Consider the following 14993-nt stretch of genomic DNA (forward strand, 5'->3'; position numbering starts at 1 on the left):
TGTATCAACACTCATTCACCTGAGTAATGATAAAACAGTAAACTGTGAAGGAAGATTACATAGATTACAGAGAATGTACAACACAAACAGGCCATTCAGCCTAACATGTCCATGCCAGTGCTTATGCTCCCAAGAGCCTCCTCCAACCCTTCTTCATCTAACCCCATCAACATATCCTTCTATTCCTTTCTCCCTCATGTGTTTATCTAGCTTTTCCTTTAATGCATCTATGCCAGTCGCCTCAACTACTCCTTGTGATAGTGAGTTCCACATTCTAACCACTCTCTGGATAAAAAAGTTTCTGCTGAATTCCCTATTGGATTTGTTAGTGACTATCTTATACTTAAGGCCCCTAGTTCTGGTCTCCCCTGCAAGTGGAAACACCTTCTCTATGTCTACCCTATTAAATCCTCTCATAATCTTAAAGACCTCTAACAGATCACCCCTCAATCTTCTCTTTTCTAGAGAAAAGAGCCCCAGCCTGTTCAATTGTTCCTGTTAGGTATAACCTCTCAATTCTGATGTCATCCTAGTTAATCTTTTTTGCACCTTCTACAGTGTCTCTATATCCTTTTTTATAATATGGAGACCAGAACTGTTCACAGTACTCCAAGTGTAATCTAACCAAGGTTCCATAAAAGTTTAACATAACTTCTCTGCATTTCAATTCTATCCCTCGAGAAATGAACCCCATTGCTTTATTTGCTTTTTTTTATGGCCTTACTATCCTGCGTCGCTGCTTTGTGGTTTGTGTATCTGTACCCCCAGATTGTTCTACCCTATTTAGACTCTTATTTTCCAAGGAGTATGTGGCCTTTTTTTTCTTCCTACCAAAGTGTACCAGCAGAAATAGGAATGTAAGTTATAATGTCTTTTGCTGTGTGTGTCTGTCTGTCTGTCTGTGTGTCTCTCTCTCTCTCACATTGTTGATCTAAATCTTCACTTGTGACTTGTGAAGCTGAATCAAAGATTAAAATTGCAAAATGCTTCCCTGCGTGTATGGTGCCCTCCTTTTTATATGAATGAAGTTACTTTTCATATCCTCGATGTCCCGATGTGTAATCACTGTTATTTTTGGTACTCAGATGCAACAGCTAGTTTGCACAAAGTGAGGTCTCACAAACAGCAAAAGGAGTTAAATGTTCAGTTAATCTGTTTTGTTGATGATTGAGTGCATTGATGGTCAGGACACTGAGAGAACTTCCTATTCTTTGGAAAAAATGGCATGGGATCTTTTATATATGGGCCCTGGTTTAACATCTCATCCAAAAGATTACACCTTCTGAGAGTGCAGCACTCCTTCAGTACTAGATTATGTGCTGAAGTCTTGAGTGGGATTTGAACCCCCAGCCTTCTGATTCAGCCCTCTTGGCTTGGCTAAGCTGGCACTGCTACATAAACCTTGTATTCAAGGTTGCCTTTTCTCTTGCCTCAGTACAGATAATAAGAATGGTGTTCTGAGAACTCCTTGATTCTTCTCATCTGATAATTTGATGAAACCATCCCTGTGCATATTTCCCTTGGTTATCTTTGTTCTAGCTTCACTGAAATGTGGCAGAGTTCCATTTCATATTACTGCCATTCCAACTCCCTGATTATTCTAATGATTTTGGTATAGACTTCCTCCTAGTAAATGCAGATAAAAATCATCGTTCAGCCCATTTTCTCATTCATCCGTGAAAGAAAGCTCTTAAACCCACTCCTCCAAACCATGCCATCTAATTTGATGGCACTTACGGGGTGAATTTCCACAGGAATTCTCCCTCTCATCTGTAATGACTTTGGTAGTAGAGCTATGGAAATCCCAGGTAAACAGAGTTATAGCAGAGAACACTCGCAGAAATTCACCCCCTTAATGTTTTCACTTTCGCCACCATACCCAATGTTGACCAAGGATTTTTTTTAGTATTAAGTCACAACTATGATCAAATGTCCAGAAATGCTGTGCTATAACCTCAGGTACTTACTTGTTTTATAGCCTTAAACAAAAAGTAGCCCCAGCCAATCCTAGGCAGAGCCTTATTCTTCATTGCTTTTAAATGCTGAATTTAGAGCCACTATGATTATGTCTCATGCATAAGTGTTAGAAAGTCTCTAAGCATTGGTTTGATTCTTTTGCTTTCTTGGCTTCCAGTGAATTCAGTAACAACTTGCATTTATATAACTCCTTTTAATGCAGGAAAAACAAACCAAAATGCTTCATGGAGGTGTAAGGAAGCAAATGGACACAAAAAGTCAAAGGAGATATTAGGAGGGGTAACCAAAGAGGTGGGTTTTAAAGAAGACCTTAAAGGAGGAGCAGGGCGGTAGAGAGGAAGAGGGACTAAGGCATGAAATCCCAAAGCCTGGGGCCTAGGCGGCTGAAAGCACAACAGTCAAAGGTGGGGTGAAGGGAATGGGGATGCACAAAATCAGGGAAGTTGAGGATTTGGGGGCGGGGGGCGGGTTAGGGATGAAGGAGATCACCAAGATGGGGAGGAGTGAGGTCATAAAGAGATTTAAACACAAGGATGAGAATTTTAAATTGGAGGGGATGGGTGGCCATGAGCCATTGTAGGTTAACGTGGATAGAGGTGGTAGGCAAGAGGAATTTGTTGCAGAATAGAGTATGGGTGTCAGAGTTTTAGATGAGCTGAGGTTTATGCAGGATGAAGGATTGGAGGCTGGACAGGAGAACATTGAATCATCAAATCTGGAAGTGACAAAGACATGGATGAGGATTTCAGCGACAAATAGTTCAGAGGCAGGAGATGTTTCAGAGATGGAGATAGGCGATCTTTGTGATGGAGAAGATACAGGGCCGAAAGCTTAGCTTGGGGTCGAATAGGATGCTGAGGTTGTGAACCATCTGAATCAGCCTGTGGCTGGGGAGAGGGATGGAGTCTGTGACAAGAGTGTGGAATTTGTGGCGGGGACCAAACACAATGGGCCCGATATTACCAGGGCGGCGGGGGGGCGATTGGGCGCGTGGGTAACGCGCCCGGTGAAATCAGTCTGCTTTGAGCGCAATCGCAGGCTGATTGGATCCACTTACCTCTTGTTCCGAGTTCCCCACTGCTGAGCTGCGCGGCGGGCGGACTGCACATGCGCAGGAAGGTCTGTCAGCTGGAGGAGCTCTATTTAAAGGGGCAGTCCTCCACTGACTGACGCTGCAAGAAATAGGAAAAATTACAGCTTGGAGCAGCCCAGGGGGAAGGCTGCTCCCAGGTTTAATGATGCCTCACTCCAGGTATCATTGGATGGGGTGAGGAGGAGGGGGAGGGGGGAGGACAGAGATCTTCCCCCCCCGGCGGGCGGGAGGAAGCGGCCTGCCTCTGTCACCAAGAAAGCCTGGCTCGAGGTGGCAGAGGAGGTCACCTGCACCACCAACATATCGTCCACCTGCATACAGTGCAGGAGGCGCTGCAATGACCTCAGTAGGTCAGCTGAAGTGAGTACACTTACTCATTCCCCTACAATCCGTCTGCCACATCACTGCCCCCACCCCACATCTCCTTCTGCACTGCCAACACTACTCTGTCACATCACCCCTCACGCCCACTCAAACCTCATCCTCATCTTACTTGCACTTACTCACCTCGCCAGTACTCATCCCGCCACTACCACTCAACCCAATCCTCATACAGTCTCATGGCTCTATCTCATATTCACCCTCTCATGCATCTCTTTCACAGTCAGCCTCACTCAACCTGTTGCTAACTGTGCTGCAGCCACAGGGCATGCATCACTTATGTGCAGTAGGCAGCATAAGGCAAACGTGTCGTGAGCATGAAGGGGATGCACAAGGGTGTTTGAGGGTTTGTCATGGTTTTTAATTATATTTAATTTCTGACCACCTCACATTACATATTATATTGGCACCACTACTGCCACGTCTTTGCGAATCTTGTCTGGTTTGTGCAATAATGCCCTTTCCTGAGGATCACAATGAAGACCCACACCTGATGCCACCCATTGTGTCACTGCAGAGTGGGTGTAGGCGTATTTGCAGGGCTCTTTTGTGCAGACGACTGAGAGACGTCGGCGATGTCCCCGGTGGCACCCTGGAAGGATGCGGAGGAAAAGTTATTGAGGGTGGTGACTTTGACCGGGTAAGAAGATGGTGCTCGGGCCAGCCGGGAGCAGCTCGGCATGAAAGAGGCTGCAGATGTCCACGACTGCATGTCGAATGACTCTGAGCCTTCATGTGCACTGCTGCTCAGAGAGGTCCAGGAAGCTGAGCCTCGGTCTGTGGCGTGGGTAGTGCCCTCTGCGACGCATCTCTCTCTGCGGTTGCTCTCCCTCCTACTGTGCAGGTGGATGTGTCACAGCACTGTGTTGTGGAGCTCCACGTGTCAGAGGTGGACGGCGAGGCTGGTGATGCTGTTCGCCCTCCGAGGAGGTCATGACTGCAGCTACGGCGGCCCCCATCTGGAAGATGTACATCTGAGATGGTCCACAAGGTAGGTACATGTGTCTGGACCCCGGGGTAAGTGTGCAAATTGGTGAATGTTATTGTTAGGAGGAGGGTGGTGGAGGCCAAACTTTGTCCAAAGTGACAGAGTGGCCTCCTGCAATGAGTGAGGGTCTCTTTTTTTTTTTTCCCCCACCCCCCCCACCTGTCAAATGGACCTTTGCAGCTGCCACAAGCTGATAGCTGCAACACGTCCATTTGAACTGGGAGTGTTTCCCCCAGTACGGGAAACAGTCTCAGTTGTTTGTAAAATCCCAAACCTCCTAAAATATCTCGTTAATCAGGTCTGTAAACGACCTGAAATACCAAGATAAATAGCTTAAGTGGCACCCCGCCGGCTTTAATTGCCGGCAGGAGTCCCACATGCCGGGGCTGCGTGCGCATGTCAGCGCATCTGTGGGAAACCCGGAAGTGGGCGGGTTGGAGCCGGGCTCCCGACCTGCTCTGGGAATCGCCGATTTTCGTTTCCCCCCCGCCAGGAACGCACCCGATCACGGGTGCTAAAATCGACCCCAATGGCTTTGATCATCCCAATGTTTAGCTGGAGGAAATTGTGGCTTATCCAAGACTGGATGGCAGACAAACAATCTAATGGCACAGAGGCAGTGAAGAGTTCCAGAAAGATACAGGTGGATGTCATCAGTACGCATGTGGAAGCTGACCGCATGGGGTAAATTTTAACCTCAAAGAACAGGTGGGTTGGGGGCGGGTGGGCAGTGAAAATTGTCGGTTTTGGGAGCGAGACCGCATCCCGGCTCCAACCCGCCGACCTCCGGGTTTGACCCAGACGCATCTGGGTGCGTGCGAGCTTCTGAAACCCGGCAGACCCGCCAGCACTTATAAAGCTAGCCAGTCAAGATTTAAAGGGCCAACTGAGGTACCTAAACTGCTTAAGGATGTCAAATTTTTGTGGTTTGAACTAGCCAAGCCATTTTAACTGCTTCTGAACGTGTCCCCCATGGCCTCTGAAGTACACCACGGACACTGAGGCAAGTTGCAGCCGTCACCCATTTGGACCTTTGAAACCAGTGATTGACACACCATCCTGACTTGAAAATATATCGCCGTTCCTTCATCGTTGCTAAATCAAGATCCTAGAACTCCCTACCTAACAGGAGTACATTCACCACATGGACTGCAACGGTTCAAGAATGCGGCTCACCACCACCGTCTCCAGGGCAATTAGGGATGGGCGATAAATGCTGGCCTTGCCAGCGATGCCCACATCCCATGAATAAATTTTTTAAAACATTTGAAGAAAAGGTGAGTGTTTGCAGTAGGGCAATAAGTTCTCTCAGACAAACCTTTGGCTGAGAGTCCTTTGTGTTTAGACTGAAATTTCTTTATTCACACTCACAATTCTTGTGTTCAGACATATTTACCTACATTTTGGGCCCCCTCAAACTGACACTATCAAGATTGGGTGGGGGAGGCACGCAATGGATTTATTGAGCAGTACATCTAACGAGGAGGCACGTCACCATCCAAGGCAGGCAAGGCGTGCAGTTCTGGGAGTTGCAGCTCCACAAGACAGGTGCACAACAAGGACCTGAAGAAGAGCAGAGAGGGGACCAATGGAGGGGCCGAGGTCGCACCACAGCTGAGCTGAGAGTGTCTACAGACAGAGATTGCGCTTTCTAGACCTCTCTGAGAGCAGTGCCTACGCTGGTTCAGATTGAGTCGCCAGGTGGTTGCAGACATCAGCAGGCTCCTTCATGCAGAGCTGCTCTTGGATGGGCCTGGTGGCCATGCATTGCCTGTTGAAGTCACCACTGCCCTCAATTTCATCGCCACTGGTGACATCACCAGGATCTCTCAGTCGTCTGCACATAAGTGTATACGACAGGTCACGGATGGCTTGTTTGCTAGGGCATCCGACTACGTCAACTTCCCCTCGATGACATCAGCCAGACTGAGAGGGCAGTGGGTTTCCGCTCTCTGGCTGGCTTCCCATTCCTACTCCTCTCCCATGCATTTTGTGCTCTCTTCTACGAGGGGAGAAAGAACAGACGTGTGAGTGATTGAGGGTTACGGAATCACCTGATGGGCACATTGCTTTGGGTGAGGCTACCCATGAAGGAGATGCATCAGAGCGTAACTATCAGACAGATTCATGACATTGCATAAGGATTGGGGTAAGTGGGAGTGGTGGGTTCACAAATGGGGAGGTGAAGAAGTGCACAGAAAGTGAAGGTAAGTTGATAATGACTTAAGTGGATGTGAGGAGTGATGTGATGGAGTAGGCTTGGGAAGACAGAGTGGGGTGGGGGTGGGGGGGGGGTGGTGGTGGTGATGTGTGCCACAGGATGAAGGTGAACCAGTAACTATACTCACTTTTCCTGACCTAGTTAGGTCATTAAAGCGCTTCCTGCACTGCATCCATGACCTTGCCACCATGCTCCTGCTACTCAGCTCCTCTGCCACCTCAAGCCAGGCCTTCTTCGTGGCAGAGGCAGGACACCTCCTCCTATCCCCGAGGTACAGTATGTCCCTCCTGCTCCTCACACGCAAGTCAAGTGAGGAGTCAGTAAAGCTTTATCTTTTGTTGTTCCATTTCTTTAAATTCCTCCTTTCTTCCTCAAAATCCATGGTTGCAATGTCCCTTTAAATACTCCAGCTCCCAGCACGTCATTCGGGTGCGCAGTACACTCGCTGTGCAGCTTGAAAACGCAAAACCCAGAAGTCACATTAAGGGCCTTCAAATGAGTCGTGATCGCTCGAGAAAATGCATGAAAAATTTTTCCCGGTTTCCCACCCACATACTGACCCCCCCCCCACCCTGCTGAGATCTCGCCACTATGTTAAAATTTAACCCCATATCTCTATACTCTCTTGTGGAGGCAAGTTATGCCATATGTTATCCTACCTATGAGTAAAAAGCAGTGAAAATGCTATTTTCTAGTTTTAGATAACGTGTGTGGCCGCATGGATTGAAAATCACTTTCAGATTCAGTCCTTTTCATTCATTAACAAATAGTGTGAAATTTCCATAAGGTACCCAGACTGATTCACTTCATCTTTTGTTTGAAGGTGAACAATTTTAGCCTACAGTGAAACAAATTGCCTTAGAAGATTAACTATGGCTCTACCTCTGACCAATGCTAGAGCCAAACCTCATTCTATTCTGGAATGTTTTAGAAAGAGTTTTCAATACCTTTTTTCACTATCATGTATGTATACAAAGCTTTTTGAAACAAGTCATTTTTGATACTAAACAGCAACTCTGATTTAGATAGTGTTTTTAATATAATAAAATATCCCAAAACCCCTCAGAGCATTGATGGGAGAAGATTTGGGGGAGATGACTAAAGACATGGTCAAAGAGGTAAATTTTGAAGAGGTTTTTGAAAGAAGGAAGAGTGGTAACAAGGCAGAGGGATTTGTGGAGTGTATTCTGAATTGTGGTGCCCAGATTCTGAAGGCTATGTAACCAAAGATGGAGAGGGAAGGAGGCATATGAAGGAGAGTAAAGCAGGGCAACAGAAGGTTGCAGAGATATGAAAGGGTGAAGTCATGGAAGTACTCATAAAGTAAAAGATTTTGAATGCAATGCATTGGAGATGGGGAGCCAGAAAAGGTTAGTGATTTCAGAGGTGATAGGTAAATAGAATAAACTAGAGTTTTAGTTTATTTGGAATGGAACTCAGAAGGCCAGTGAGGATAGTATTGGGATAATTGAGCCTGGAATTGACAACGGTGTGGATAAGCGTGTTGGTGGTAATGATGATGAAATCAGGATGTAGCCAGATGGTATTACAAAGTTGGAAACGGGAGTCATGGTGACGGATAGGATGTGCGGTTTGAAGCTGCGCTGAACTTCTACACTATTACATTTTTTAAAAGGGTATTCCACCAGAGACAGTAAGTCACACACAGACCACCCTTTATTCCTTTGAACAGAGTTACAGCAATACTAGCCATCTATCTTCAAATAAGTGACAAAAGTTGCAGTGTAGAATAATTTTGGACACAATATTGATGTAGATTCAATAACACCAACTTGTTTCTCCATGGAGTGTGGTGTAATACGTGCAATAATCCTGTTCATGTTATACTATATTCGTGCAATATAATGAATGAAATGGATGTAACTGGCACAAGCCGAACTATCCTTCATTTAACTTTCTTAAAGATAATAGAAACATGGGACAACAGAACACTAGATGGAACTGAACTTCCCAAAATATGAAACTGTTGCCCTCAAAAGGCTAAACGGGAATACGCTGAATAGTTCAGACATATGAAATAGGATTGAAAACTGGCATGAAGTGGGAAAGGGAGATACTTCTGATAGAAGTGAGGAAAAATAAATGTTTTACTTCAAGTACTAGAAAATATTGCAAATTAAATTTTCATATTTACTTTAAAACATCATAGTTACTCAAACTATAACCTAAATAGAAAATATAAAGCCATCCTCTGGTAAGCATCCATCACACCTCAATGTCATACTTGAAAATTGTTATACTTTCACCTGATTGGTTCAAGTCTTGTTTTTAAAAAATCATTAATTAGTATAGAACAATTCAATCAAGCCATAGCAACCAGGAACAAAAATTACTAATTGCTGAGTTCAAATATCTTTTACAGTGTTGATCATTAACATTTTTTAAATCCTTTATAACTGTCCTTGTTTCTCTCTCATTTTTGTTTCACCCTCTTATCCCCACTCTTTTCTGTCTCCCTCCTTTTTCTCTCTGTCTCTGCCTCTCACACACACTCTTTTGTCTGCATCTCTTGACTATTTTTCACTCCCTCTTTCTACAGGTCTTTCTTCTGTGGATCTCTCTGTGCTGTGTGCTCTTGCATATATGTTGGTATGATGTCAGGAACATAGGATGTTCAATATTACCACTCAAAGTATTCTCTGTAGTGTGGTACTCTCAGTTAGGACACATCAACCACACTTGCTACAGAAAGATTTCCAGGAGATTCAAGGAAGCTCTGAATAGTAACATGCTAAAGTTGTGAGGAAGAGACTACTGGTTTTCCACCAAATTTGCTTTGTGAAATTTTACACAATGTCTTTATGGATCTGGGTGTTTCCAGTACAGACGTTGGCATGGATGTTGTCAGTGGTCTGAGGAAGCAGGTAAATACCCTGTTCCAGAAGGCTGTGGGAAGGCGGTGGACATGCATCTTGTGTGGGTGAGATGTCCGTCAGTGTATTTTTAGAGATTCTAAATGTATTATGCACCACAGAGAAGGCCCTTGAAAGTTCCAGTAATAGGTGAAGTGTTTGATCAACACCACAGTGTAGAATCTGGAGCTGGGTGAAGATCAAAACATCTGTGACATTACAAAATATTTAAGTGTCTTAAACAAGAACAATGCACTACTGCACTGTGGAATTTGAATGTCACACTAACCACACCATTCTGACTCCTGAGGAAGTTGTATCTGCCTTGTTTAGTAGATGGAAATGTTTAGAACATCCACTCTGCCCAACCAAATTCTGTTCTTAATTACTTTTGTCTGTGGAATATAGTTTATTTTACTGAGTTCACTTCTGGTATTTTTGAAATTGTTTGCTTTATGAAATTTGGCAGTTTTATGTACTATAATAATCTTGGACCTTCTAGCCCTTTTGTAAAAGAAAAAAATAACATTTATATATTGCCTTACCACACCTCTTGGTATGTCTCAAACTGCTCCAAAAACAATTAATTACTTTGAAATGTAGTCATTGTTGGTAAATATGGTAGCCATTCTGTGCACAGCAAGATCACACAGACTGCAGCGAGATCACTGACCAGTTATGTGTATTTGGTAATGCATAATACGTGCCAAAAAAGCTTCTTTATACCTGATCACTCAACCAAATGCATGCCATAGGCTTCATAATGGACAGTTCTCCATTGATTATGGAACTAGAATCATAGAATCATAGAAGTTTACAACATGGAAACAGGCCCTTCGGCCCAACATGTCCATGTCGCCCAGTTTATACCACTAAGCTAGTCCCAATTGTCTGCACTTGGCCCATATCCCTCTATACCCATCTTACCCATGTAACTGTCCAAATGCTTTTTAAAAGACAAAATTGTACCCGCCTCTACTACTGCCTCTGGCAGCTCGTTCCAGGCACTCACCACCCTTTGAGTGAAAAAATTGCCCCTCTGGACCCTTTTGTATCTCTCCCCTCTCACCTTAAATCTATGCCCCCTCGTTATAGACTCCCCTACTAAACTACATCTAGTACATTTCTTCACATCTGGGGAAAGGAGACAGTAAATGATCACGTTTGGGGAAAATAGGAGGGGAGAAAACAAGTAATTATATTTTGGAACGGAAAGAGCTGTGCCTTTACAGGACTAAGAAGTGTGGCTATGTTGTATAGTTTGTTTTTGAGTGCTCATGTATTGCAATATGGAATAACCATGTTCAGGATCTGATGCTTTTGGATTCCTGTTTGTGTATTTGCGATTTTTAAAAATCAGTTTTCTGATCAGTTTGTGAGAGTTACCTCTGCATTATAACACCATAGAATTTTATAGCACAGGAAGAAGGCCATTCAGCCCATTGTGTCTGTGCCAGATCACTGAACGAGCTATACACTTAATCCCATTTCCCTGCCCTTTCCTCATACCCGTTTATTTTTTTATTTTAAAAATATTTAACCAGTTGCTGTTTAAAACTGATTATGGATTCTGCTTCCACCACTGTTTCTGGTAGGTTAGGCCTTGGATTACCCTAACGATGCTCTGCATTTAAAAAAAAAAATTCTCCTAATCTCTCTCGTTCTTTTAGTGGGTGACCTTAAATTCTTTTATTCTAAATAACCTAATCAATGATTTTATATCATTTTAACATTTTGATTTTGTAATAAATGCCCCTATTTATAAAACCTAGAATCCCATTGACTTAGTCATTTTTCACAACTTTATCAACTTGTCCTCCGACTTTTGTGTGTCTGCAATTCTGTCTGCTCTTCTTTTAAATTTTGCGCTCTCCTATCCATAAAAGCATCTTTTTTCCTGTTTGTTAACACAATAGACTAGTATTATCGTAAGTACTAGTGTTGGATTTTGGGATAATATAAATTCATAGGAGGAAGTTTTTTTTATTTCATCTTCCCTGGGTAGATTTTTTTTAAAACTGGGTTTAAATTTAGAACACTGCTGTCATTCCATTTTTTTTATATTTTACCTTTTGCACGTTCCTTTTAAAAACATTGAGGTTATTCACTCTGAAGAGAGTTGCTGTGACATCACTTTATTTTCATAGTTCTTTGTTTAGTTCATTGTTGTTGTTCATTTGAGTTAATTACTACTTTTGAAGTTTCGTCAGTTGCATCAACTATCAGTCTGAGACCAGTAGCTGCAGTTTAGGTTCCAGCTAGGCAGGACCTTGTTAATATTGCTTGGCTGCTGACTGATTTAGGAGAATACTCTGTACGTGCCTAGATACACATGTGCACAACGCTGACCCAACAGTTAGAAACGTAAATGTTTAGAGTGGGGAATGAGGATTCTTTACTGTCTAAACATTTAAATTCAGGTGGAGTATGTTTTTTTAAAAGTACTGAGGAAGTCCAATCCAGGTTTGGCACTGCACTGGATGTACACTCCATGCAGTGTTAAATTGAAGCAGTGTGAAACTACAGCTTCCAGGGCGTCTTGCTGTGCTTCATTCTGCAGTCAGGTCAGATCTTGAAGCTAGATTTACGCTATCAGTTTAGTGTCAGTGCAAAGTGGAAATCATTTTGCACCAACGCTGAACATGCAGTGTAAGTGCATCTTAGATTGGAAATAATATTAAGGATTGCAACTAATGCTTCAGTGAGACATAATTTGAGCATCATATCTGCCTTTTGCACCTTCTGGGTACCTCATTTTCTTATTTGGAACATAAATTAGAATACCTGACATATGCTATTAGTCATGTGCTCATTGAACACCATTTTGCTCATGCTCTTTATTCAGCTGTACCCATGAGTAGTTAAGTCTTGAGAATAGGATTCTCATGGAATAGTGTCTATCACATGGATGACAGAGCTGTGTTTCACTAACTAATTATGGTTGCATGAAGCCGTTCATTATCTCACAATGTAATATATGAAACAAATATGATTCAATTGAAAAAAAATCTATTTTCAGTGGATTTGTATTCCCTGGCCAAATTATATAGATGTATTTTAGGATTTAATCCTTCTGAAAGGTAACGGAACTATCAAAAGTTCATTTTTAAAAAAATATTTTTTGCTAAGCTATGTACAGAAGTTGTATTTTTAGTTTGCCAATGTTAAAGAATGGAAAAACAACTTAACAATATTGAAATGATCCATTTAAAATCTGTAGAGGAAACCTAGTTCATATTTGATAAATTTGCAGAGATTTAAAAAGAATGGCTGAAAAAGTAAAGAACTACAAGTCCAAAATACAACTACTTGGATCTTTTGACCCACAGCAGAAGCTTATCATACACGATCCATATTATGTAAGTAGCTAAAGCTTCCAATTTATTTATTTTTGTATATTAAACAATTTACAAATGTAGCAGAATGTAAAATGTTCAAAAATCCAGAGAAGTGGAAGTGTGCTTATTTTTCATTCTCATCTTTCATGCTAATAGTGAGTATGTCTGGAGATTTTTTAATCCTATTTTGATTCTCATTCCCAGGGAGGTGAAGCGGATTTTGAAGAAGTGTACCAGCAATGTTTAAGATGTTGCACAGCATTCCTGGAAGCTTCTACTTAACAGTGCTAAGGAAGAGCTACTTTTATCATGTGTTAGAATAATAATTTTCAATGAGTACAAATCTTGCCAATGTCACTGATTTCAAATTTACAGAAAACTCCTCTCTGAAACTAAATATGTAAAAAAAAATTGCATTAGCTTAAAATTTTCATTTACTGTGCTCTGGAGAGGCTGTAGTTTTTCTCCACAGTAAGGTTATGAATGTGGCTTTCATCAACATATACTTAAAGTGAAATTCACGTTCAAACTTGTAAATGATGGTCTGTAGTCATGAACTGCCAGTGAGGGAAATTTAAGGACAATATGACACTTTTTAAGGGAATTGCTGTCATCTTGCTGTTCTTATAGTGGAGAAATTGATTTATATTTCAGAAATGAGGAAAAAATTGCATGACAAAATTCTTAGTCACAAAATGAATTTTTTTGATGTGTTAAGAGTTATCATATTTAAAAAATACCTCCTTCACTTTGAAATATGCTACGTTTTCTGTCATGGTTGTATAGCAACCATTTTCAATTATACTTACATGAAGTTTTACAGCATCCCAAAATATGTAAAGAATTGTCCTTTACAATTATAAATTTTTCTTTAATGTAATTATTGTATGAATGCTGAAACTACCTTTCAGTTAATTACCTTTTGTTAAATTCAAATTGCCTGATTAATCCAAAATGATCATAAACTGCAGTGAGAAGACAGGTTCTAATATTAGCAGATGTTTTGTTTGATTGTTGCTGTCTACAATAAAGTGCTATTCTTCACTATACCTCCATTGTGTGGAGATTTTCTGTCCTTAACATATTTCCGCAGTTCTTGTTTAATCATTCTTATTTCCCTTCCTGCATATGTTGCAAGAGCGCGCCCTAGCTCAGTTAGTTGTGGGGAAGCTGTGCTGGGCACAGGCATAAAAAATGTTGTCACCGATAGACAGTATCTTATGTGATTTCCCATTCCTGCATTGTTTCAAGCTCCAGGACTTGCATCATTGTGGCAGTGTGGTGTTTTTTTTTAACCCATGTTAAATGTTCTTTGCTTCTTGTGTTGGACATCTCGTCACCAAAAATTTGAGAAAAAGTCTTAAGCCTCTACAGAAGTAGATTAAACAAGTCTTATGCTAGATTATCAAACATTCCTGTTAATTTGTCTGGCCAGTCCAGGTTTTGACTCTTTCAGGTTCCTCAGTTATCTAAAGTGTCATCACCAGCCAAATCGGGGAATGGAATTGCAGAAGATATAATTTAAAGGCTGTCTTTTTCAGGGTGAGCCTTACTAAAGAAAAGTTATGCAGTTTAGGTTGTGTATCACCTCTAGCAATCCATGCTTCTTAGTCATCTATATAGAGAGCAAATAAAACTGAGACACAAATTGGAATTTTACACAAAAATGGGTGTATGCTGAGGGCATTGTGTTTATACAGTATGGCCTTCAGCATTACATGGCTTAGATCAAAACAATCTAAATATCTTCACAGTTAAGAGAGATTGCAACAATTGTCAAAGGCTTCAAATAATGTGTAAAATGCAATAATCAAGTAATGATTGCATAAAACTTTTGGCATCCGAACATGCTGCCTCGACTTGTCAAATTTGCCTTGGTTTCACAAAGTGCATACATAAGGAACAGTTGCACCATAATTCTCACATTATTCACATAACAAGATAGACGAGCACAATACGCCAGAGAAATCTAACTATGCGCAGTCTGATGTCACTGAACACACATCGGCAGCGATCAGACACTATTTACACGATGGGATACTAATGTACAAATGTTTAACAAATCCATCTAAAATTACCTCTCTGCTGTTTTAGCAGAGGCAGTCACCCTTTTAGTTTAAAC

At 41.9% G+C, this 14993-nt stretch overlaps 1 protein-coding gene across 2 annotated transcripts in view; it reads left to right on the forward strand.

Annotated features, from left to right (window-relative positions):
• Positions 1-13920, forward strand: part of acp1 (acid phosphatase 1) — a 48933-nt gene extending 35013 nt beyond the window's left edge. For both annotated transcript variants that reach the window (XM_067984198.1, XM_067984197.1), the window contains exons 5-6: positions 12787-12892; positions 13076-13920. In XM_067984198.1, coding sequence (XP_067840299.1) covers positions 12787-12892; positions 13076-13153 — 184 coding nt within the window. In that variant the 3' untranslated portion in view covers positions 13154-13920. The remainder of the gene's footprint in view (positions 1-12786; positions 12893-13075) is intronic.
• Positions 13921-14993: the final 1073 nt, after the last annotated feature.

This window comes from Heptranchias perlo, chromosome 5, assembly GCF_035084215.1.
Source record: "Heptranchias perlo isolate sHepPer1 chromosome 5, sHepPer1.hap1, whole genome shotgun sequence".
NCBI classification, from domain to species: Eukaryota; Metazoa; Chordata; class Chondrichthyes; order Hexanchiformes; family Hexanchidae; genus Heptranchias; species Heptranchias perlo.